At 40.5% G+C, this 24,559-nt stretch overlaps 1 protein-coding gene across 1 annotated transcript in view; it reads right to left on the bottom strand.

Moving 5' to 3' along the window:
• LOC138751751 (kinesin-1 heavy chain) overlaps nucleotides 1-24,559 on the bottom strand; it is a 166,260-nt gene that overhangs the window by 20,393 nt on the left and 121,308 nt on the right. Inside the window, exons 16-22 of the mRNA XM_069914457.1 lie at nucleotides 20,647-20,832; nucleotides 14,071-14,188; nucleotides 12,215-12,276; nucleotides 11,973-12,082; nucleotides 11,280-11,381; nucleotides 10,952-11,012; nucleotides 10,749-10,820 (exon numbers count right to left, since the gene is read on the bottom strand). Of these exons, the coding sequence (XP_069770558.1) occupies nucleotides 10,749-10,820; nucleotides 10,952-11,012; nucleotides 11,280-11,381; nucleotides 11,973-12,082; nucleotides 12,215-12,276; nucleotides 14,071-14,188; nucleotides 20,647-20,832 (711 nt within the window). The remainder of the gene's footprint in view (nucleotides 1-10,748; nucleotides 10,821-10,951; nucleotides 11,013-11,279; nucleotides 11,382-11,972; nucleotides 12,083-12,214; nucleotides 12,277-14,070; nucleotides 14,189-20,646; nucleotides 20,833-24,559) is intronic.

The following is a 24,559-nucleotide window of genomic DNA, read 5'->3' as shown; positions in this document are numbered from 1 at the left end:
CTTCGATGTTGGAGATGAAGTCGCTCCAATGAATGTTGAGGATGGAGTGGAGACAACGCTGGTGGAAGCGTTCTAGGAGCCATAGGTGATGCCGATAGAGGACCCATGATTCTGAGCCGAACAGGAGCGTGGGTATGACAACGGCTCTGTATACACTAATCTTTGTGAGGTTTTCAGTTGGTTGTTTTTCCAGACTCTTTTGTGTAGTCTTTCAAAGGAGCTATTTGCCTTGGCGAGTTTGTTGTCTATCTCGTTGTCGATCCTTGCATCCGATGAAATGGTGCAGCCGAGATAGGTAAACTGGTTGAACGTTTTGAGTTTTGTGTGTCCAATGGAGATGTGGGGGGGCTGGTGGTCATGGTGGGGAGCTGGCTGATGGAGGACCTCAGTTTTCTTCAGGCTGACTTCCAGGCCAAACATTTTGGCAGTTTCCGCAAAACAGGACGTCAAGCGCTGAAGAGCTGGCTCTGAATGGGCAACTAAAGCGGCATCGTCTGCAAAGAGTAGTTCACGGACAAGTTGCTCTTGTGTCTTGGTGTGAGCTTGCAGGTGACTCAGTTTGAAGAGACTGCCATCCGTGCAGCACCGGATGTAAACAGCGTCTTCATTGTTGAGGTCTTTCATGGCTTGTTTCAGCATCATGCTGAAGAAGATTGAAAAGAGGGTTGGTGCGAGAACGCAGCCTTGCTTCACGCCATTGTTAATGGAGAAGGGTTCAGAGAGCTCATTGCTGTATCTGGCCCGACCTTGTTGGTTTTCGTGCAGTTGGATAACCATGTTGAGGAACTTTGGGGGGCATCAGAGGCGCTCTAGTATTTGCCAAAGCCCTTTCCTGCTCACGGTGTCGAAGGCTTTGGTGAGGTCAACAAAGGTGATGTAGAGTCCTTTGTTTTGTTCTCTGCACTTTTCTTGGAGCTGTCTGAGGGCAAAGATCATGTCAGTAGTTCCTCTGTTTGCGCGAAAGCCGCACTGTGATTCTGGGAGAACATTTTCGGCGACACTAGGTATTATTCTATTTAGGAGAATCCTAGCGAAGATTTTGCCTGCAATGGAGAGCAGCGTGATTCCCCTGTAGTTTGAGCAGTCTGATTTCTCGCCTTTGTTTTTGTACAGGGTGATGATGATGGCATCACGAAGGTCCTGAGGCAGCTTTCCTTGGTCCCAGCAGAGCTTGAAAAACTCATGCAGTTTGGCATGCAGAGTTTTGCCACCAGCCTTCCAGACCTCTGGGGGGGGATTCCATCCATACCTGCTGCTTTGCCACTTTTCTGTTGTTCTATTGCCTTATTTGTCTCTTCCCCCGGTGAGGACCTCATCCAGCTCTAACCTTAAGGGCTGTTGAGGGAGCTGGAGCAAGGCTGAGCGGTTGGCACTGAAAAGTGATTGGAAGTTTTCTGACCATCGGTTGAGGATGGAGACCTTGTCGCTGAGGAGGACTTTGCCATCTGAGCTGCGCAGCAGGCTTTGGACTTGGGGTGAGGGGCCGTACACAGCCTTTAGAGCCTCGTAAAAATCCCTGAAGTCGCCAATGTCCGCGCTGAACTGGGTTCGTTTGGCGAGGCTAGTCCACCACTCATTTTGGATCTCCCGGAGTTTGCGCTGAAGATGGCTGCATGCGCGACGGAAGGCTCGTTTCTTCTCTGGCCAGGACGGCTTTGCAATGTGTGCCTGGTGGGCAGCTCGCTTCTTTGCCAGCAGCTCCTGGATTTCCTGGTTGTTTTCGTCGAAATAGTCCTTGTTTTTCCTGGAGGAGAAGCCCAGTACCTCTTCAGTGGATTTCAGTATGGCAGTCTTCAGCTGATCCCAGAGGGTTTCAGGGGACGAGTTCGTGAGGCGGATTGCATCCTCGAGCTTTGCCTACATATCATGGATATGTTGGCTTAGAACAAATGCAAAGCCTCTACAGAGGACAGGATCCTAATGATCAGTCTGGTTCTTCAATCCAATAGTAACTTTTGACTGGCTTGTAAAGTTGCATCAAATAGTGACTCTGCTCAAAATGTGCCACTGCTTTGGGAAAATTAAATGTGAGATACAAAAGCTATTCTTAGAGAAGGTATTTAAATTCTTTAAAATAAAATAAGCATGCAAAAATCACATGGTCTCAATAAGAATTGACAAAAAAGTGCTCGATTAATCAACTCACTAATTTTAAAAATCTCCCCATCAGGATTCAAAAATCATCCAAAGCTGAAGTCAGGCCAGATTATAAGGGCTATCACTATCTCCATAAACCTCTCCTGTGGTAGAAACTAGATTGCAAAGACAATCGAAGAAGGTTTGTATTCTTAGAATGTACTTTTAAATATTATCAAGCAGGAGTAAAGCACATATCTAATTCAAAAATAGTAAAAATTGAACAATTTTGTTAATGTTGAAAAGGTAACAATCATAGCTAATGTGTGACCTCTAGGGTACAAAATCATTACTGCAGCAGTAGTGTGACTGACCAAGACCTCTGGAGAGGCACAAAAATCGTTAATGGGAGAAAAGACCTACATGTGAGTACAATGCTTTCAATGGCAACAGGTCATTTTCTGAAGGATGCTGCTTCTTGGCTCATTTGTGTCAGCAAGCTGCAGCATCCACCAATTTCTAACGAGGTTTAGAAAGGGAAGACTACCAGCCTGTCTTGACAACATTTTACTGGACCACATTTGACAGCATACTGTGTGGCTGCATCATAGAACATAAAACAATATAGCACAGTACAGGCCTTTCAGCCCTTAATGTTGTGCTGACCCATATATCCCTTCCTAAAAAAAAGTACTAAATCCTCCCTACCCCATAACCTCTATTTTTTGTTCATCCATGTGTCTGTCTAAGAGTCTCTTAAATGCCCGCAATGTTTCCACCACCATCCCCGGCAAGGCATTCCAGGCACCCACAACTCTGTGTGTAAAAACTTAGCGCTGATGTGTCCCCTAAACTTCCCTTCCTTCACTTTGTACACGTCTTTTGGTGTTTGCTGACCCTGCCCTGGGAAATAGATGCTGGCTGTCCACCCAATCTATGCCTCTCATAATCTTGTCTCCTCTCATTCTTCCATGCTCCAAAGTGAAAAGTCCCAGTTCTGCTCCTTGCCTCATAAGACTCGTTTCCAAATCCAGGGAATATCCTGATAAATCTCCTCTGCACTCTCTCCATACCTTCCTATAATGAGGTGACCAGAACTGAACATAATATTCTTAATGTGGACTTACCAGAAATTTGTAGAGCTGCAACATGACCTCTCGACTCTTGAACTCAATTCCCCTATTAATGAAGCCCAGCATCCAACAGGCCTTCTTAACTATCCTATCAACCTGTGCGACGACCTTGAAAGATGCATAGATTTGCACCCCAAGGTCCCTCTGTTCATCCACACTCTTATGTAACCAACCATTAACCCTGTACTCAGCCTTCTGGTTAGTCCATCCAAAATGCGTCACCTCACACTTATCCGGATTGAAATCCATCTGCCACTTATCTGCCCAGCTCTGCATTCTTTCTGTATCATCTTGTAATCATTGTGTAGTATGGTAGCTGCAAAGCATTGGACCAGTATTCAATACAGAGGATCATCAAAACGGACGAGAATATCACTAGGGCCTGTCTCCCTTTCCTCTATTAGCAACATTCAATAGGGCTTAAAGAATTATTGAAGACCCTTTCCATCCAGCACATCCTTGATCCAGGAGCATCAAAATCAGGACTTCCTGGCTGGGAAATAGCTTCTTCCCGCAGGCTGTGAGATTGATGATGTGCAGCATCCTGAAACCGAGTAAATCATCCCAAAATATTTATATTTACTTTAAATTCACATTGTGATCACATCAAATCATTGTGATTATTATGTGCTGTGCATCGAGTATGTATGTGCACGGTGGTCTGGAGAAACGCTGTTCTGTCAAGTTGTACATGTGTAGTTAGCAGAGTTCTTTCAGTCCTTTTTAAAAAAAAATGCATTATATTTTTGGGATCTGAATGTCCAAAAATGAAGGCATGATCCTCTGCAATCCTTCTGTTAAAACGGTTTGCTGTGGTCCATACTTTAAACCCATCACTGAAGGCCCAGCCATGTATTTCCAAATCAGAACAGTGTGCGACTTGTTGTTGAAACTGCAGGTGCTGCTGTATCTTTTTTGACAGGTAAGATTATTGGTTTAGGAAGTGTTTTAAGAGTAGTCAAGTAAAAATTGCACCCACTGTGCACTAGAGCAGGAGAGTGGATGAAGTTCTAATCAAGTGGGCAGTTTTGTCTCAGAGAATGTTAAGTTTCTTGGGAATTATTGGACCTGCACTTAACCAAGCTTCTGTCTTGATGGGGGAAATATTCTGGGCTCTCGGGAGGCAAGTCAGCACCACAGGACCAAGTTTCTAGACTGTTGTTGCTGTTTTTTAGTGTTGTTCGCCTCGTTAGTTTGTCAAAGATGATCCCCAGAATGTGGGGACTCAGCAATGGAAATAACCCTGAATTTCAAGCATAACTGGTTAGATATTCCGTCGTTAGGAGATAGTGTGATGGATTTAATCATATTTTATATTGTATATAGAAATGTTTCTGAAGGAGATAGATTGTGGGGGTAGTGTAGGTCACAAACCATCGCAAACACTTCACAAAACAGATCTCATTTAAAATGCAAGAGCTTTGAAAACGAGTCAAGCAGGCACCAAGAGCTTTTGGAAAGACAAAACACAAAGAGACTGCTTTGCTAAAGATTTTCAAATTTCAAACGCAGGTGTAAATGGATTATTCTTATGAAAGCAACAGATGAACAGACTCAGATGATTGGGTCTGGTGAGAGAGAGAGAGAGAGAGAGAGAGAGAGAGAGAGAGAGATGGGTTGTAAGTTCTGAGTTCAGCCTGTTGAAAACCCGAAAACCCTGTGGTCCATACAAGAGGAAATGGCTGGCTAGAGTTTTTCACCTGAAATAAGGGAAACAAAAAGAACTCTGTGGTGACCTAAAAGAGGTTATCATCTGGAAAACCCTAATGGGGCAAGTTTCTTTGGCAAGATATTGAAGTGGCTGATCAGAGTGAATCAATTTGTGTGTGTCCATTGAGCAACAAATCTCTCTCTGAAACCAACAATAACCTTCCTGAGCAGTATCCAATTAACTTTAAACACTAGAGCTTGGTGAAAATTCATAAATGTTAAATTCTGTGCACAGTATATGAATTGCCTGAACTTGGAGGAGTGAGAAGTGAGATTGGACTGTGAATCAAAGAACTTTACTGAACTTATACACATTACATACACATGCTCTTAGAATTAGAAGGGGATTAAATGAAGTTAATAGTATTAAGTTAAAGTTTGATCCTGTTTTTATGTTTAAATTAAAAGTAACTTTTGTTTAAGTAACCATTTGTCTTGGTGAATTTCTATTGCTGCTGGGCTTTGGGGTCCTCTGGGGCTGGTATCTTTGAGTTGTGCAAATTATATCTGCTAATTATCATCAAATGTCTAAATGTTGCAGGCATGAACTTGTCTATTTGCTGAAATGCATGTAAAACTGAATATTGCGAAATCACCATTAACACCGCACTTCTGATCTTGTGAAAGGGGGAAAAAAAAATCACAGAAGCAGCTGAAGAAGGCTGGCCTATGAAGAACTACCCTGAGGAACTCCTGAAGTAATCCTTGGTGCTGAGACAACTGAACAATCTGCCTTATGAGCAAGGTACAACTCCAGCCACTGGCAGTTTTCATTTTAATATGGATTCACTTCAGTTTTGTTGCCGTTCCTTGAAGCCTCCATAACATATTCCCTTGATGTCAAGAGTAGTCACTCGCACCTCTCCACTGGAATTCAACTTGTTTATCTATCTTTGGACAAAACAATGTCTACAAGAACAGTGGACCTGATGAAATCCAAAAGGGGTTGATTAGTAAAGTAATGGAAGGTGCACTTGTCAATCATCAAGACAAGACAGATTGGGTAGTAGTAGGCCGGAGTGGATTTGTCTTGATTTCTTAAGCTAGATATTACTGGCCAATTTTTCACATTGTCAGGCAGATGCTTATGTTGTGATAATAAATGAATAACCTGGCTAGGAGGCATTACTATCCCTCATTGTCTATGTATCATTATTTATGTCTAGATGTGGTAAAACTTCAGAGCTTCAAACTGAAAAATTTCTTCACAAAATATACTCAAGACAGAATTAGATAGATTTTGGAACAGTTGTGAAAAGGCAGGCAGGTGGGCTGACCCCAAAGCTAGACCATCCATGATCTTACGCAGACTCAATGGGCCAGATGGCTGCCTTCTATTTTTTTTGGAGCCCTTATGATTTATTAATTGAAATTGCTTATCCATGCTCATTGCATGTTGTCCTATATTCCGGTCTCAGAGGCTGGCACCTGTGTACCCTCTGTGCTGCTTCCACCATGTCCTTGTGTCAGTGAAAGATATTTTAGATTATAATGGTATAATGTTATCTCTTGTTTAAAGCTGTCATGTGTGCTCTGAGTCTATCTCATTTAACACAACTACAGTGTCACACAAGATTAGGCCATGTTTAATTGGAACTTTTGGCTCCCCTGCAAAGCAGACAATTTTTGTCATAATCTGAATGAACACTGGCCACTTTTCTCAAGAATCTTATTGTTGGTGATCTAGTGGTCCCAAATTATTTTCTGAGACAACAAAAGGTTTCCTCCCCTATTCGAAGTGATTCAACTTTGACGGCTTGAAAAAGGGATAACAATATTAACGGGAAGAGTTACCATTTGTTGCTGGGGGTCTCCCCCAAAGGTAAACAGGCCAAACCTGATGGTAGAACTTGGTGCATATACCAGAGAAGTTGTTTATCAAGGGTGAGATTTAGATATGAATACACAAATCCATGAAGAATAGGTCCCAAACAGTGAACTGGAAGGGCAAGGTAAGGGAGCAGATGATTCTGAAAGAGGAAAACCAGGATGATCAAAATATTTCTCTCCATCCCACCACTCATGAATCTGAACAAGCATTTGTTCCTTCCCAGTTCTGATAAATGGTCTATGATCTGAAAAGTTAGTTGTTTCTCTTCTAGTGCAGTCTGATTGGCTGAGTATTTTGAACATCAATGTCAGCATTGAGATGAGCTGCAAATGGAACTGCGAGTGTAAGAAAAATAAAGGGTTAAGGATGTGAGATTGTGTTGGAAAAGACTGTTGTGGAGTAAGTTTGCATAGATTAGCACAGCTCTGTAACCAAAGGGCCTGCACTGTGCTGTAATGTTCTCTGTTCTATGAACTGAGCATTCTGCGATTACTGAAAATGCCCACTTCTGACCCTATGATGGCAAGGTGGTTATTGATGAACCAACTTAAGCTAGTTGGACCCTCAATCTCACTATTACCTCCATTGAATCTTCCTTTCTGCAGGATAGGACTCTGACATTTGGAATGTTTGTCATTGATGTCCATTAACTTTAGTTTTACTGGTACTCTTCAATGCCACACTGAAATGTTGCCTTTATCTCAAGGCCAGGTGAGGATTCATGACTCAAGAAGAATTAGGAATGAATAAATTATTTTTGCATCAAAGATAAACTCAACCTAACTGGTTGCCAATGCAAAGTTTGAGAATTTTCAGAACAAACAATTGACCGGAAAGAAAATAATCTGTACATCATAAAATTATAGATGCAATACCAATAAAATGACAAACACAACAGTACAGAACAAGCTCATCACCCACATGCCTGCACTGACCCTGATGCCCAAATTAAACTGAGGCTCTGCTGCTTGCACAAGATATTATCTATTATCTGCAAATGTAAGTGTCTATATTAAAGTCTCTTAGACAACTATCATACTTACTTCCAACAGCAGCTGATTCCAGACCCCTGTAACTCTGCACAAAAAAAATGCCCCTCATATCTCCATTAAACTCTCCCTCCCACCCCTTAAACTTTAAATTCATGCCCTCTAGTGTATGCCAATTTCAGCCTGGTGAAAAGATTCTGACAATCTACCCTATCAATGCTTCTTGTTATTTTATCAACTTCTTCCAGATCGTCCCTCAGTCTCCAACACTCTACAGGAAACAATCAAGGTTTGTCCAACCTCTTCCCATTGCTTCTATCCTCTAATGAAGGCAACATTTGGTAGTAATCAAGAGTCATCATTTTGGGCTGAAAACCCTTTATCACAAACAACAAGAACCAGGTTGACACTGGAATAAAAAGGGTGGGGGTCAGAAAGATAGGCACCATTAGGAAGGCATGGAACTTGAAAGTTGCAAGAATCACAAAGGGAGAGCAATGAAAGAATCTCTCTCTCAACTCCTGAAGAGAGGAAAACCCCTTCAGGGTCGGCATACATCACAGCAACTTCGGCTCCTCATCCTTCCTGTAATGGGATGACCAGAACTGCATACAGTATTCCAAGTCAGTCCAACCAAAATTTTCTATAGCTACAACATGACCTCCTCGGTTTGTACTCAATGGAGCACTCAGTAAGGCAAGCATACCAGTCTATCTACTTGCACAGTCACCTTCAACGACTATGGACCTGGACCTCCACATCCTTCTGCATTAACTGCATACATTCCACTTACATTTGACCTCATTATGCAACACCTTACACTTGCACCTTAAAATGATCAGTGGAAAAGATCTTGGGGGATTCTCTTCCTATTATGAAGGACATCTACAACACTCGATACAGGCGAAAGGTAATAAGCATTGTGAAGGACTCCACACACCCCTCACGTAAACTGTTCTCCCTTCTGCCGTTTGGTAGGAGGTGCCATAGCACTCAGGCCCTGATGTCCAGATTGGGAAACAGTTCTTTCCCCCAAAGCCATCAGGCTCCTGAATTCCCAGAACATGTGGATCGTGTACCGTTGACTTTTACTGTACATGTCTTAAAATTTTAATTTGTTTAATTTCTATTCTAACTTATATTTATGTAAATATGCTCCATGGTCTTGGAGAAATGCTATCTCATCTTTACTGTGTGAGCATGGTATAAACGATAAATAAAGGTGACGACTTGCACAGATTAAACTCCACATGCCATTCTTTCTGCCACATATGTAACTGATCAATATTTACTTTATTATTTTAAATCACTCTACACTATCCACAAATCTTTATAATTTGCAAACTTACTAACTCATCCACCTACTTTTTTCATCCACCATATACATCACAAACAACAGGTGTCCCAGCATTGATCCCTGTAGAAAACCACTGGTCACAAGTTGCCCAGCCTGAAGAACACCCTTGTGCCACTACTCTCGTCTTTTTTGAGCCAGAGAATTTCCTATTCAAACCATCAACTCAACATTGATCCCTTTGTTTGCTCCTTCTGAATCAGACTCCAATGAGGGACCTCGTCAAACCCCTTATTAAAGTCCACAGACAAAATCCACTGCCCTTACCGCATCAACCGTCGTTGAAACCTCCTCAAAATCAAGAGTTAGATGTGACCTACCTTAATAAAGCCATGTTGATTGTTCCTAATCTGACCACGACTTTCCAAATGTGCATAAATCCTCTCCTCCAATTATCCTTTCTAATAGTTCTTCTAACATTGTTGTGATCTTATTGGCCTCTAATTTCATGGAATACAATTTTTTTTATTCCACATCTAAACAAAGTTACATTAGCCACTGTCATCCAGGACCTTCTTGTCATTAGAGAGATGCAAAGGTCTTTGTCATGGCTCCAGCAATCTCTTCACTTGCATCTTTTAAGAACTAGGGATTTCTCTCCTCAGGTGCAGGACTCTTATCCACCTTAATGCTTCTCAAAATAATTTAACCTCTTTCTTCATCTCAGAAAGTCCTAATACATGAGCATTTCTGCATTATGCTCCCTATCACTGTTCATGTCCGTCTCTATGGTAATCACTCATGCAAGGTTCTCATTTAGTACTTAGCCTTGCCCATTTTGACTCCAAATTCCCTCCTTGAAATTGTCAATGAGTGGTCCTATCCTCTCCCTGGTTATTCTCTTGTTTTAATGCATGTAAAATGCCTTGTGTTTTCCTGCTCACCAAGGACTTATGGCCCCTTTTGGTATTCCAAATGCCCTTTTTGAGCTCTTTCTTGCAATAATTACATTCCTCCAGGGGCCTGTCTGATTGCGGCTTCCTGATTCTGGTTGATGGGGATTCTTGCATCTCCCTTTTCTCCTTGAATAAGCACATGCCCTCTCTCTTCTCTTCATTCAATGTTTTCTCATCTTATCGTTCCTTCACATTAGATCATGCCAGTCCTGGACTCTAATTATTCGGTTCTTAATCTACCACATGTCAGTTGTGGGCTTACCTGATAACTGTTGTTTCTCGTTTGTTCAATAATCTGTAACTGCACTTTGTAGGATCTTGCTGTGTACACAGTAGTTGCTGCAGAAGTCTGCATTATAGTATTCTTAACTAAAACTAATACGGTAAATCTGAAGTATTTGGAATATCCTAGATTTGTATTGTTCAACACAAACTACAAGCACAGAAAATGGTGGAATCACTCAACGTGTCAAGCAGTGTCAATATTTCAGAAAAATGTTTGACTTGCTGAACTCTACCAGTATTTTCCTCTTTTTTTTTTGATTGCCAATAACTGAAGCTTTCTGCTGTAAACATAAATACAAACACACCATGGTCTTATAAAATTTCTAATAAACATGATTCAGCAAATTTATTGATCCAAATTATAAACTCCAATGGAGAAATAAATCTAATGCTTTTAGTTTGAACTTACTGAATTGATTCCCATTATGCTCCATACATGTACAGACATCGCATAGAAGAGATCTTATTGCATACCTTTTTGACTCTAGTGGCCAAGTCTTGAACAAAGAGCTTCCTAAGATTATGGAGTGTCTGAAGTTCTTTTGCCTTAAAAAAAATAACGATGAGAATGGATCAATGAATTTGTACACAAGAATTTTATTGGACAAATTCAAACTATATAAAAAAAAATTCTATGAACTCTATCCCACCCCCAAAAAATCTTCAACTTCACTCACCACAGTCTCTTCCAGTCCTTTGAGGTCCTGCCTTGCTTGCTCTCGCCGATCCTGCATAATGCTAAAATTCAATGTTTTTTTAAGAAAAATGAGATGATCACACAACTGATGACGTTACATTGACTTTCAAATACGAAATCTAATCCCTTTTCCTCCAAATAGATACTTGTTACATAATAATCTATTAAATATTCCATGTACTACAAATTGTTTAAATAATTTAGTATCAATATTACAGCACAAATTGCAACTTCTAAATATATATTTAGCATGTGTTGCAAATCCCGACTTCTTGTAATGCAACCATTCCGCTCCACCCATTTCTTACGTTAATTCATGTAATTTACGGCTTTTCTCCTGATCCACAGTTTTTAGCTTTTCATGTTCTACATGTAGCCGCTCCTGCTCCAACATCATCTTCTGATTTTGGCTGTGTCAAATTGGAAAAGAACAGCAATTCAGTTCACTTCGCTCAAAGCAGCAAATAATTCTTCAAGTCTAAATCAAAGCTAACACATAAGTACCAAATACTGCCTGAAGAACTTCTACCTTACACTAATCCCCCGCCCCAACCCAATTAAGATTAAAAGAGTGAAAATAAAAATATGCAAGGAAATGGTTATTGTAACAATTCTGCATTCTGGAAATTTAAAATCTCAGTCAACAGTGCATTTCACGGACACTAAGTAGGGTCTGGCCCCTGAATCAGTTATATTTTTTATAATTATTTTAATTAAAATAAACATGCAAACAAGCAGCTATAAGATTTATCCAGAAGGTTTCTGAAGTTGAATGCATCAAGAGTCAAAGACCACTTTAAAGATTTCAAAAATGCATTGCATTCTTGTCTAGAACATTGCTGTTCTATTTATTGAGAAATTTATTACATGATGCAATGGATTATAGAAATTTTTGAATGTCTTAAATGCACAAAAACTTATTTTATATACAAAAACTTGAAACCTTTATGTATGTAAATTTAATGTAGATTAAAAATAATGTTTTAACATTTGAAACATACTCTTGAAGGTCAGTGATGAGTCTCTCCTTCTTTTCAATCTCATCCCTTAAACTGCTGATCTGTTTTTGGTGAGCCTCTCGATGGCTCTGCATTTGTTGTTCTACAGCTTGCTATAATGCACAAACAAATGAGTAATCCAAGTTAAATATTTCACAACATATAGCATTCTATGAACAGAGATGCAGAACATTACAAAGCATTAAAGACAAAACCATAGAAAAGGAATTAGTTCTCAGTGTTACCTTCACTTCATTCGCTGTCTGTACTTTGTTCAAGTGCTCTTTTTCCATTTCATGTACTTTTTCTATAAATTCATAAACAAAAATCAGAATAACCATCTTTCCAAAATTTGCTTATAATCAGCAGTAATTTAGTTATTTAAATTTAATTATACTGTGGCGGCCCGCTGCCGCAGTGATCAAACCAACGCTCCAGGCGACGAGTGGACCTAAAAGCTAGCAGACCGCACAGCGGCACTGGCCCCAGCAAGCGAACCGGCAGACGAACAGCATGGGCAGCTTAAGGGCCAGTGACCCCAAAATGGCGCTGGCCTCATTGCACAGCTAACAGACAGGGACAGCACATGGCGAAGAAGGTATTGTCATGCAAGAGGGTAACCGCTTTTGTTATGCAGGTCATTGCGTTAGTAAAAAGGGGGAAATGGCAGGAGCGCGAGAGATAGAAAAGTCAGGCCTGAGCCCCCAGTAAAACAGAGCTTAACCTGACTGCACTCATGTGCGAGTCTTTCTTTCGAGTAGTGCGCGGCGACAACATGAACTTTATGCACTCAATTTTCAAGGTAACCATCCCAAATTAAATATCAGAATTTGGTGGATATTACTGGCCTTAATTTCACTCTACAATGAAGAAAAATTCACTTCTTTGCAAACTTGGTTGGCTTCCTACGAACTCGATGACATAACCTTAGATGATTAATTTTGGGAAGTCAAATGATGGTAGGATAAACACACAGTAAATGGAAGGGCATGAAGAAGTGATGATGAGAGGTGTTCAATTCCATAGTTCTCTGAAAGTGGCAATGTAGGTGAATAGGGTGGTGAAGGCAGCATACAACATGCTTCCCGTCAGAAGAGATATTATTTTACTACTTTTCAAAACACTGGTTAGAATGCACTTGCAATTGGGATTATTGTACTTGGCAAAATATTGGCATTGGACATGGTGTTGTATAACTATGAATCTCATCTCTGGCTTCAAGGCCAAAATTATTCAATGGCTAGCTGAAACCTTTTTCCGGAGAAGTTGCCCTCACTTCTCTTGTTGACACTTTTCTTGTTAGTCTGCCCTAATGGGGACCATAGTCCCACCTCACCCAACGTCAATTAATGTCACTCATTGAGAATATATGCAGCTGCCCTGTATTAATTAGAATAATTATGCATGATCCTCTAACCCTGGACTCTAATGTTATAATTAGTCCAAGTATTTTATGCATGATAATGACAACTAGATACAATCTTCTGATTTTTATTTCAGAATATGATAGGTCATGTTGGACGGAGTTGAGGAGAATTTTTTTCACAAAAAGTGGCCAATCTGTGGAATTCTCTATACTATATTATCTAGAGGTTCCAAATTCATTCAAAACAGTGGTCACTAGATTTCTGGATAATAACGGGACATGTAGGAAAATGGCACTGAGATGGATGTCAGCTATGACTTGATGAATGATAGATGGCCTGCACCAACTCCTAATAACCATATAACCACTTACAGCACAGAACAGGCCAGTTCGGCCCTACTAGTCCATGCCGTAGAAAATCCCCACCCTCCTAGTCCCACTGACCAGCACCCGGTCCATACCCCTCTAGTCCCCTCCTATCCATGTAACGATCCAATCTTTCCTTAAATGTAACCAATGATCCCGCCTCGACCTTTATGTTATAGTCTAACAAATTACAAAGTTCAATCAAAGCAAATTAATTTCTCTTTGCACTCATTATAAATATACATTCATTTATTGTTGACAAAGTTTTGTACATTAGAACATTAGTTCTTCAGATAAATCAAAAATATTCGGTTTAAAAAGGATACATGTACCATGTAAAACATTAAAGCCCATGAAAGTTGCACATACCTTGCGCTTGAAGCTTGACCAAATCTTCATTTAGCGAGTCAACAGATTCTTCCAAATGCCTCTTTTTGTGCTCAACGTTTTGCAAGTATTCTGTGAGTGACTTGATCTTTGCCTCGTGCTAGGATCATTGATTAAAATAAATTGGTGTAACTTAAATTAAAATCTGATATGAATTGGAAGGACATACAGTGTGCTTTCTTTCATGGGTATTTTAATTAAATAAAACTACCACATCATAAATTTTAATCTTTTAATAGCCAACTTTTAAACATCTTATTTTCCAGGGCAGGGTAGTCTCTATCTGGATGACACAGATTTAAGGTGAGGGTGGAGAAATGTAAAGGAGATCCATGGGGCAAGTTTATCTGGAATGAGCTGTCAGAGGAAGTCGAGGAAGCAGATACACCTGCAATATTTCAAAAACATTTGGACAAGTACGAAGAATAAGAAAGGGGTAGAGAGATAACATATTGCAAATGTAGAGTATAGATAGGCATCAGGTCAGCACAGCCAAAGTGAGATGAAGCCTCTACTTCTTTGATTGCATGATTCAAAAAGATTCCAATTACAGTAACCAAAAATAAATTTTGAAGATCAGAAACAGAGGGAGAATGGCAGTAAATGAATAGCAGCAACCTAAGTGATTGAAGGGGAATAAAATTCTAAAAATTACCCTTTAATTTTTTTGAACCTAATAGATTTCTAAAAGCAAAGAAACAGAAATATTTGTTTATTTATAATAGAACAGTGTAGAAAAATGCCCTTAGACACACAATGCCTGTGCCAACCACAATACCGACTTAATGTACCAAATTAATTTCACCTGCAAGCACATGATCCATTTTCTGTCTGTTGATATCCTTTCCTCAATGCCTCTTAATGGTTGCTATTTATCTGCCTCAGCAATGGCAGAATGTTTCAGTCACCTACTCCTCTACAAGTTTGGAAAAAAAATTGCTGTGCAAATCTCCTTTAAACTGTTCCCCTCTCACCTAAAAGCTATGCCCTCTTTCATTCCACTTTTCCCTGGGAAATTAATTAACTATCCTTTTTAAGTCTATTCTTGTCCATAAGGCCTTTTCTCAATATCAGAATGGCATTTATTGATATTTTTCTAAAACATTGCAACATGAAGCATTTAACAGATTAGTCACTGTTACCATTTTCTCCACCAATCGTGGCATTATGCAGATTAAGTCACGGATCATACAATCCAAAAAATAAATAAAGGAGAAATTACATAGTAATTTATTTGGAGCACTGGTGAGAAAGGGCATGGACAGAGGATGTAACGACTTTCATCAAGACCATAGAATACTCATGCTCTTCCTGGACTCAAAGTTTTCTTCTGTATTTCTTGCTTCAGCTGCCCAAGGATTTACAAGATGATTTTATCTTACCATTAGAAAACTTACAAATTGATCATACCTTTTTAAGCTATATTCCCAATTTGCATTAACCATTTCATCTCCCACTAGAATACAACATTACTTCACTAATTGGGCATCCAATATCCAGCTTTTAAAATCAGATGTAATAGTAGACAATCTATTGTCAGACCATCGGAGTAGGAGGAGGGACTCGTTGAGAGCAGGGAGTGGAAAAATCAGCTTAGGTAAGTGATGCTTAAAAAGAGCATGGAGGACATTTGAAGGGTTAAGCAGAGGGTTGATTTGTGGATGTGAGAACTTGCCCAGTGTAGAAGTGGAGCTTTGAGGCTTTGGCTCGAGAGGCTTCAGAGAACTGGGACATGGAGTGGGAAGGCTGGTAAGTTTAATTAATTTAATTAACTTAAGAGTAGGTAACGGAGGCAATAGTTAGGGCAGTCCAGTGCTCCAATTGTAAGATGTTGGAAGTCAGGGATCAGCATGTTTATTTCTGATGACTACTCCTGCAAGAGGTGCATCCAGCTGCAGCTCCTGGGAAACTAAGTTAGGAAAGTGGAGCTGGATGAACTTCAGAACTTAAGAGAGGCAGAGGTAGTGATAGACAGGAGTTTCAGGGAGGCAGTCACCCTAAAAGTCAAGAGTCAGGCAACTGGGTGACTGTCAGGAGAGGGAAGGGGAAGAAACTGGAAGTGCAGAGCACCTGTGTGGCCATTTCCCTCAACAAGTATACTGTTGTGTGGGGGGGGGGGGGGGGGGGGTGGCGGTGACGCGAGAATAATCTACCAGGGAAAATTGAGGTGGTTGCCTGTCTGGCACAGAGGCTAGCCCCCTGGCTCGGGGGGGGGGGGGGCCTGGAAAGAAGAGGAGACCTGTGGTAATTGGGGATTCATTGGTTAGGAGAACAGATAGAAAATTCTGTGAACAAGATTGAGGCTAGGGTGGGATGGGAGGGGGGGGGGGGAGAAAATGGCACTGTATATGTGTGAAAAGGAAAAAGTGTGTACCATGGTTAATGTGATTTATGGTGTGAAAAATAAAAAATTAAAAAAAAAAAGATTGAGGCTCCTGGATGGTATGTTTCCTCCCAGAAGCCAGGGTCAGAGACGTCTCTGATCAAGATCATAGGGCGAGCAGCCAGATGTCATGGTCCATGTGGGGACTAATGAGTAGAGATGAGGTCCTGAAGAGGGAAGATAGGGAGTTAGGAAGAAAGTTAAAAAGCAGGGCCTCAGGAGTGGTAATCCCAGAATTGCTGCCTGTGCCATGTGCCAGAAGGTGTAGGAACAGGAAGTTGTGGCAGATGAGTGCATGGCTGAAGAGTTAGTGCCAGGGCAGGAGTTCAGATTTGTGGATCACTGAGATCTCTTCTGGGAAGGTCTGACCTGTCTAAAAAGGACAGCCTGCAAATGAACTGGAAGGGACCAATATCCTGGTGGGCAGGTTTGCTAGAGCTGTTGGAAGGGCTTAAACTAGTTTGGCAGGGGGGGGGGGGGTGGTAATCAGAATGTGAAGGCAGAGATTAGGGTAGAAGGACAAAAGCATGATGTAATGTGCTTGGAGTTGGTTAAGAAAGGACAGGCAAGGAACAAAACATAATGCTAGCCAGTTAGAGGGTTTGAAATGTGTCTACGTCAATACTAGGTGCATTAGGAATAAAGGGGATGAACTTAGAGCATGAATTGTATGTGGAACTACAATGCTGCAGCCATTAATGAAACTTGGCTGAGGAAGAGCAAGATTGGCTCATGCAGGTACCAGGGTTTAGGTGTTTTAAAAATAATATAGGATAGGAGGTAGAAAATTGGGGGGTGGTGTGGGAGAAAGAAAGAGTAGCATTACTGGTCAGGGACAGTATCACGGCTATAGAAAAGGAGGACATTACAGAGGGTGTGTCCACTGAGTCCATGTGGGTTGAAGTCAGAAATGGGAAGGGAGCTGTTATCGTGCTGGCAGTAGTCTATAGACCCTAAATAGCCATCGGGACACTGAGAAGCAAGCAGATATTGGAATGGTGCGGGAAATACAAGGTTGTAGTTATGGGTGATTTCAACTTCCCCACTATTGACTGGCATCAAATGACTGCAAGAGGGATAAATAGGGCTGAATTTGTTAGGTGTGTACAAGAAGGATTCCTGTCACAGTATGTGGATCAGCTGACTAGTGGAGAGGCCATTACTGGATCTGGTTCTGGGCAATGAACCTGGTCAAGTGGTGGACCTCTCAGTGGGGGAGCATTTTGGTGAGAGTGATCATAACTCCCTTAGCTTCAACATAGCTATGGAAAAGGATAAAAGTCAAACTGGGAAAATGCTTAATTGGGGAAGAGCCAATTATGAAGAGATGAGGCAGGAACTAGCAAGAATAATTGGAAATGTATGTTCAAGGGTGAAATGACAGAAGTAATGTGGAGGAAGTTTAGAGACCACTTGTGCAGGGTTCAGGATAGGTTAGTCCCACTGGGACAAGGAAAAGATGGTATGAAAAGGGAACCGTGGCTGATGAAACCAGTCAGGCAACATCAAGAAGAATAAGGAGAAAGCATACATTAGATACAGTAAGCAGGAAAGGGGAAGAACTCATGAGAGGCATATGATAGCCCAAAAGGAGCTTAAGAATGGACATGAGAGTTCGAAGGGGACATGAGAAGGCTTTGGCATGTAGAATTAAGTAGAACCCCATGGTATTCTATGTCTATATGAACAAGAAGGATGAGAATGAAGGTGGGGCCACTAAAGGAGACAACATGTGCCTGGAGGCAGAGGAGGTTGGGAAGGTTCTAAATTAATACTTTGCATCAGTAATCACAAGAGAAAAAGACCTTGATCACAGTGAGGTCGAAATTGAACAGGCCTGTGTGCTGGACAATGTGGAGATTAAGGAAGTGGAAGTGTTCGATCTTCTTAAAAACATTAAGATTGTTAAGTCCCAGGGCTGGACGCAATATACCTCGGGTTGCTGTGGGAAGAGGTAGCTGGGACAGTAGCTATGATCTTTGAATCCTTTTTGGCCACGGGGAGGTGCCAGAGGATTGGAGAATGGCAAATGTAGTCCCCTTGTTTAAAAAAGGTAATGGGGAGAATCCTGGGAATAACAGACTGGTGAATCTTATGTCAGTGGTGTGCAAACTAATGGAGAAGATTCTTAAGGATAGGATCTTTGAGCATTTGGACAAGTACGGTCTACTCAAGGATAGTCAGCATGGATTTGTGAAGGGAAGGTTGTGCCTCACTAGTCTAATTGAGTTTTTTGAGGAGGTAACAAAAGAAGTTGATGAGGGGTTGTGGTCTAAATGGATTTTAGCAAGGCATTCGACAAGGTCCCCACGAGAGACTCATCCAGAAAGTCATGAGGCACAGAATCAGTGGAACCTTGGCTGTGTGGATTTAAAAAAACTAGCTTGTAGGAAAAAAGCTGAGAATAGTAGTGGAACATAGAAGGGTGAGAGGAGATTTAATAGAGATCAACAAGATTATGAAAGGCATAGAGAGGGTGGACAGTCAGCAACTGCTTCCCAGCGCAGGATCTGCAAACACCAGAGGACATGTGTACGAAATTAAGTGAAGGAAGTTTAGGGAAGACATCAGGAGTAATTTTTTTAATAAAAAAAATTGTGGGTACCTGGAATGCCTTGCCGGAAATAGTGGTGGAGGCTTACACATTTTCCATGTAAGAAAAATAGATGGTTATGGGATAGGGAGGGTTTAGTACTTGTTTTTTAGGAAGGAATAATAAGGTCAGGACAACATTGAGGGCCAAAGGTCCTGTAGTGTTCCATGCAAGAAAATGCGCAGTACTAGAGCTAGTTATCTAATTTTTAAAATTATTTTCATACTGATGGTGAACCTTTCCTAGGAACTTCTATTCACCTTGCTTCATAATTGAAGCAACTGAATCAGATGCATTATTCAAAGTTCTGCCATCACAAAATATTACCGGGTGGAGAGAGGAAAAGGTTCAAAGACATTCTCAATGCTTCCTTCAGAGGACACCTGATCCACAGGAACCTTTAGTATACTTATGAAGAGATCAAAGGACCAACATAAACGGCAGAAGCAGTAAACCACAGCCCAAATCTTTGTCCTGATCACACACCTCAGAAAATGCAAAATTGTAGTGGAATCAATATAACCATATAACAATTACAGCACAGAAACAGGCCAGTTCATCCTTTCTAGTCCATACTGAACACCTTCTCCCACCTCGTCCTATTGACCCACACCCAGCCTATAACCCTCCACACCTCTCTTGTCCTTATACCTATCCAAGTTTTCCTTAAATATTAAAATTCAAACCGCATCCACCACTTTGGTTGGAAGCTCATTCCACACACCCACCACCCTCTGAATGAAGAAAGTCTCCCTCATCTTTCCCCTAAACTTTAGGGAAGGAGAATAGATTAACAATCCAAAAAAAATGAGGGTTTTCCAAGAATTATGGTCCCAAGTTGACAGATATCACTCCTCAATCTAATTAAGATAAGGAAAGAAAAGATTGGAAGGGCTGGCTAAATTTATGTAGCTTTCAACCTGGCACTTCAATAAAATTAATTGGGAAATCCAAACTGATTTTTTTTTCATAATTTTCCCTCATTGATTACCAATACCAAGCTTTCACAAATGCATACAATAGACATCTTTTTTTTTAAGCGGGTCAAAGGCAAGATAAAAGAAAAAACAAACTAACCTGAACTTATTTGAATCAAAGCTTCAACTGAACACGAGAAATGCATGTGACATGTACTCACACTATTATTCTGCTTTGTGATGGATTATCACAAGTGCAAAGTGACATATTTTTGCTATTCAACTGTTTAAAATAAATGCTAGAATTTACAAAGGCAAAAGCAAAAAAAAATTTGACCAGACAGACTGAATGCACTACTTTTAATCATATTATTGAAGTACTTTGTCCCCAACATGCTTTATGTATCTTGATAACACTTGCTTGTATGACAGTTTATTTCTAAATTAAGCATCTTCACATTGACTAATCTACAACAGTTGATATCTGGCCCAGATATAGACAAAGCAAATTGATTTGTTACTCAAAGTGTCAGTCAAGCAGATTAAAAAGAAACATTTGATAGAGTCTACAAGGAAGTACTTTCTTTTCAAATGCCTTTGGACTGAAGTTATTGCTCAGAAGATTAATAAAATTAATGCCATGCTTGAATTATTCCATCAATTACCTGGGAGATGCGAAGTTGACAAGCTGCCAGTTCCTTTTCATTCTCTTCTAACTTCTGGTTGCTCTCGACCTGCGTACTCTCCAACTGCTTGCAGCGTTTTACCATGGTCTTCACTTCAGATTTCATTTTACTAATGTACAGTCGTGCCACAGTAAATTCTTCATCCAGGAGACCACTGCCTTCAGGCTATGGAGAAATAAATTTACATTCATGTAATTTGTCACAATGTCAGCACCATTTCCAGTTAACAGATTATTGCATAACCAATGTAAATTACTGCAATACAACAAGGAAAATTAGAAAAAAATAATTTAAAGATCTGATAATGCACAAAACAACCTTATGGCTTACTTTCTGAGGGGAAGTGGTAAGAGTCTATGCACAACTTGAATTTGTGCATCACCTTTGATGTCAAAAATGTTAATGTTCTTAAATAATCAAACAAAGTTAGAACAAACTAACTTTTTAAAGAATTTCTTAGATGACTGAAGTTATGGAAGAAGGTGTAAAAGACCGAGGAGCAGTGGAAGCGAGAGGAAGATAAAGAGATTACTGAAAGAATCCCAGAATTGAGGATCAAGGCTACCAAAGGTAGACTATTGAAAAATTGGTATGCATAGGAGAACAGAAACAAGAGTACAGAGATCATGAAGGTTTGCAGAATATTAGTGATAAGACTGTTCGTTGAGTCTTGAAGATGTTATTCAGTAGCAAATCTTATTTTCTAGTTCAGCTGTACTGTACTTTGAACCTGATTTGATAACTTATTAATAAATAAAGAATTTGAAAGGCACTCATTCTTTTGAGGATTAGGTCATTCAAATCCTCTATCCTCCCTCAGCCATTAATTCAAAGCTGATGTGCATTTCATCTGATTTTACAACTTTACATAATATAAATCAATGTGAGTACAAATTGTACCTCTTTAATCCAACGATGTTGGGACCTGGCCATTGCCGGATCACAGAAAAATGACCCCTAAGGGAACCCCCAATGTAAACATATCAAAGGTAGAACAAAGCTTAAAACAGGAAATAATGTTGTGGGGTGGCATGGTTAGCGTAGTGGTTAGTGCAATGCCTTTACAGCGCCAGAGATCTGGACCAGGGTTTGAGTCTCATGTTGGCTGTAAAGAGTTTATACTAACAGCAGCAGATTGAAACATGCCAGACCATGGAAGTTTCCGGACCAAAGAGCATCGGATCAGAAAGGTACAACCTGTACTAACATTTGAACTGCACCTTCATCCTTTATGCAAACCTCAATCAGCCCTAATTTTACAATAAATTCCTCTTGTCTGGAATTTTTCCCCACCTTCACACACACACATGCTTTGTGCATTGAATCTCTACATTTCCTGAACTCTAGAGAATACATGCAAAGTTTTTTTTTGAATACTTTATTTCAATTTTATGGTCAAACAATAACCATTACTTAAATACATAAATTGAAATGAGAAAATCAATGGTACAAGTTGTCCATATCTCCAAACAGCCCCATCCCCCCTCCCCAAAAAAAAATAGAAAAGAGAGAAAAAATAGAAAAGCAGGAAAAGAGGAGGAACTGTCAGGATCTGGGATCCACTTCAGAGGGTCTAATTCCTTTTCTTGCCTAGATCTCAAAAGGACATAGAATTCAGGAACAGAATAAGTATCCCTAAATATTCAACCCTACATTCTGCAAGTAAGGCTACCATGCCTGCAAAAACACGTTATACATCTTCCTTAGATAACAAGTAATTTTCTCCAGGAGAACACTACTGTGCATTTCCACATTCCATCGGGCTATGTCCAGAAGGGATCAGACTTCCAAGAAACTGACAACCGCCAATGCAATTTGAAGAAATTTTAATTGGTAGTCGGACAGCCTCATTTTGAGTCTTATGCCCACAAAGTTGAGGCAATATGTTCCATAATTTAACCCTTTATAGTAATGTGGCAGTCTGAAAACTTTACACTATATTCCCATTGGAAAATGATGAAAGCCTGTATCAAAACTGTGCAAGATGTTGATTTTTAAAAAAAAGAGCATTTCAAAGGAGCTTCAGTACACATTAGGAAGGGATGTGCAACAGGACACACTAATTTGTTTTAAAAAAAATTGTATGACACCCATCTAATGGCCATAAGTAAAAATCTTCATCCACTTTAACCAAAACCATGCACTGAAGAACAGCCCTGCAGTGGATGTTTCCCTCCAAAATATCTTCTTCTTTCTTTCTTTGGCTTGGCTTCGCAGACGAAGATTTATGGGGGGCGTAATGTCCACATCAGCTGCAGGCTCGTTTGTGGCTGACAAGTCCGATGCGGGACAGGCAGACACGGTTGCAGCGGTTGCAAGGGAAAATTGGTTGGTTGGGGTTGGGTGATGGGTTTTTCCTCCTTTGTCTTTTGTCAGTGAGGTGGGCTCAGCGGTCTTCTTCAAAGGAGGTTGCTGCCCGCCGAACTGTGAGGCGCCAAGAAGCACCGTTTGATATCAGCCCACTGGCGGTGGTCAATGTGGCAGGCACCAAGAGATTTCTTTAGGCAGTCCTTGTACCTCTTCTTTGGTGCACCTGTCTCGGTGGCCAATGGAGAGCTCGCCATATAACACGATCTTGGGAAGGCGATGGTCCTCCATTCTGGAGAAGTGACCTACCCAGCGCAGTTGGATCTTCAGCAGCGTGGATTCGATGCTGTCGGCCTCTGCCATCTCGAGTACTTCGATGTTAGGGATGAAGTCGCTCCAATGAATGTTGAGGATGGAGCGGAGACAACGCTGGAGGAAGTGTTCTAGGAGCCGTAGGTGATGCCAGTAGAGGACCCATGATGCACAATAAACAGCTTAAAGCAGTGGTTCTCAACCTTGTTTCCCCCCACTCACACACCACTTTAAATATTCCCTATGCCAAAGGTGCTCTGTGATTAGTAAATGATTACTTAAGGTGGTAGGTGAGTGAAAAGAAAAAGTTTGAAAACCACTGTTTCAATTGAACCTAATTGACTCGTTATGTGCATGGTTTCATAACTCCAAAGGAAATGGGCAGAATATTTCGGTAAGAATTGGGTCTAGAGCAGTAATTCTCAACCTTCCCTTCCCACTCACAGACCACTTTAAGCAATTCCTTACTAATCACAGAGCATTGATGGCATAAGGATGACTTAAAAGTAGTCTGTGAGTGGGAAGGAAAGGTTGAGAACCACTGGCTTAAGGCAAAAATGGACTTGACACTCCACCATCAGCATTTCAAATAAGGAAGCCATTTATTAATCTCTATGGAGGGAACTAAATAATATCTGAAGATACTTGCAAGTTGATTCATTTTTTTGAATGATGTGTGCTGTGCTTTCAAAAGGCAGTTATGCAAATAAACTGCATTTATTATTGGAACGTAACCCATTTTTAGTGCCTTTATTCATTAGTAAATTGAAGCAAAATTGTCTTCAAATAACATAAGATGATTTAGAGGAATCTATGGCAAGTTTGGACATAAATCTTCAACTTACCAAAAGTTTACATTTCAGAGAGCAATTAGCTCATCCATATGTAGACTGGACAACAGGCTCATTTATCCTAACTTTTAAAAATATTCCACACTATCAAGAAAAATAAATGCTAATGAAGATTTTTAAAAATCAACATTAACTGAACTCCAGTATTACAGAAAATTCAACTACTCAATTTTACAAAATTATGCTCAGCAGTTCAGTTTGCATCTATGGGAAAGGAAATAAAGTTATTGTTTCAAATGAAAGTGCCTTTCATTATCATTTTTGCTCAACATGAAAGGCATCATCCTGGCTCTAACATCCACCATCATGAAGTTATTTGGGAAGCTGGTCATGGCTCTCACTCCAATTTGCATACTGCCACATCAAGTCCACAGCAGATGCCATCCCTCTGGTCCTAGACTCAACCTTGAAAAACCTAGATT

The sequence above is a fragment of the Narcine bancroftii genome, chromosome 1, assembly GCF_036971445.1.
Source record: "Narcine bancroftii isolate sNarBan1 chromosome 1, sNarBan1.hap1, whole genome shotgun sequence".
NCBI classification, from domain to species: domain Eukaryota; kingdom Metazoa; phylum Chordata; class Chondrichthyes; order Torpediniformes; family Narcinidae; genus Narcine; species Narcine bancroftii.
Note: the sequence above shows the minus strand (reverse complement) of the source record. Positions and strands in the feature narration are given on the sequence as shown.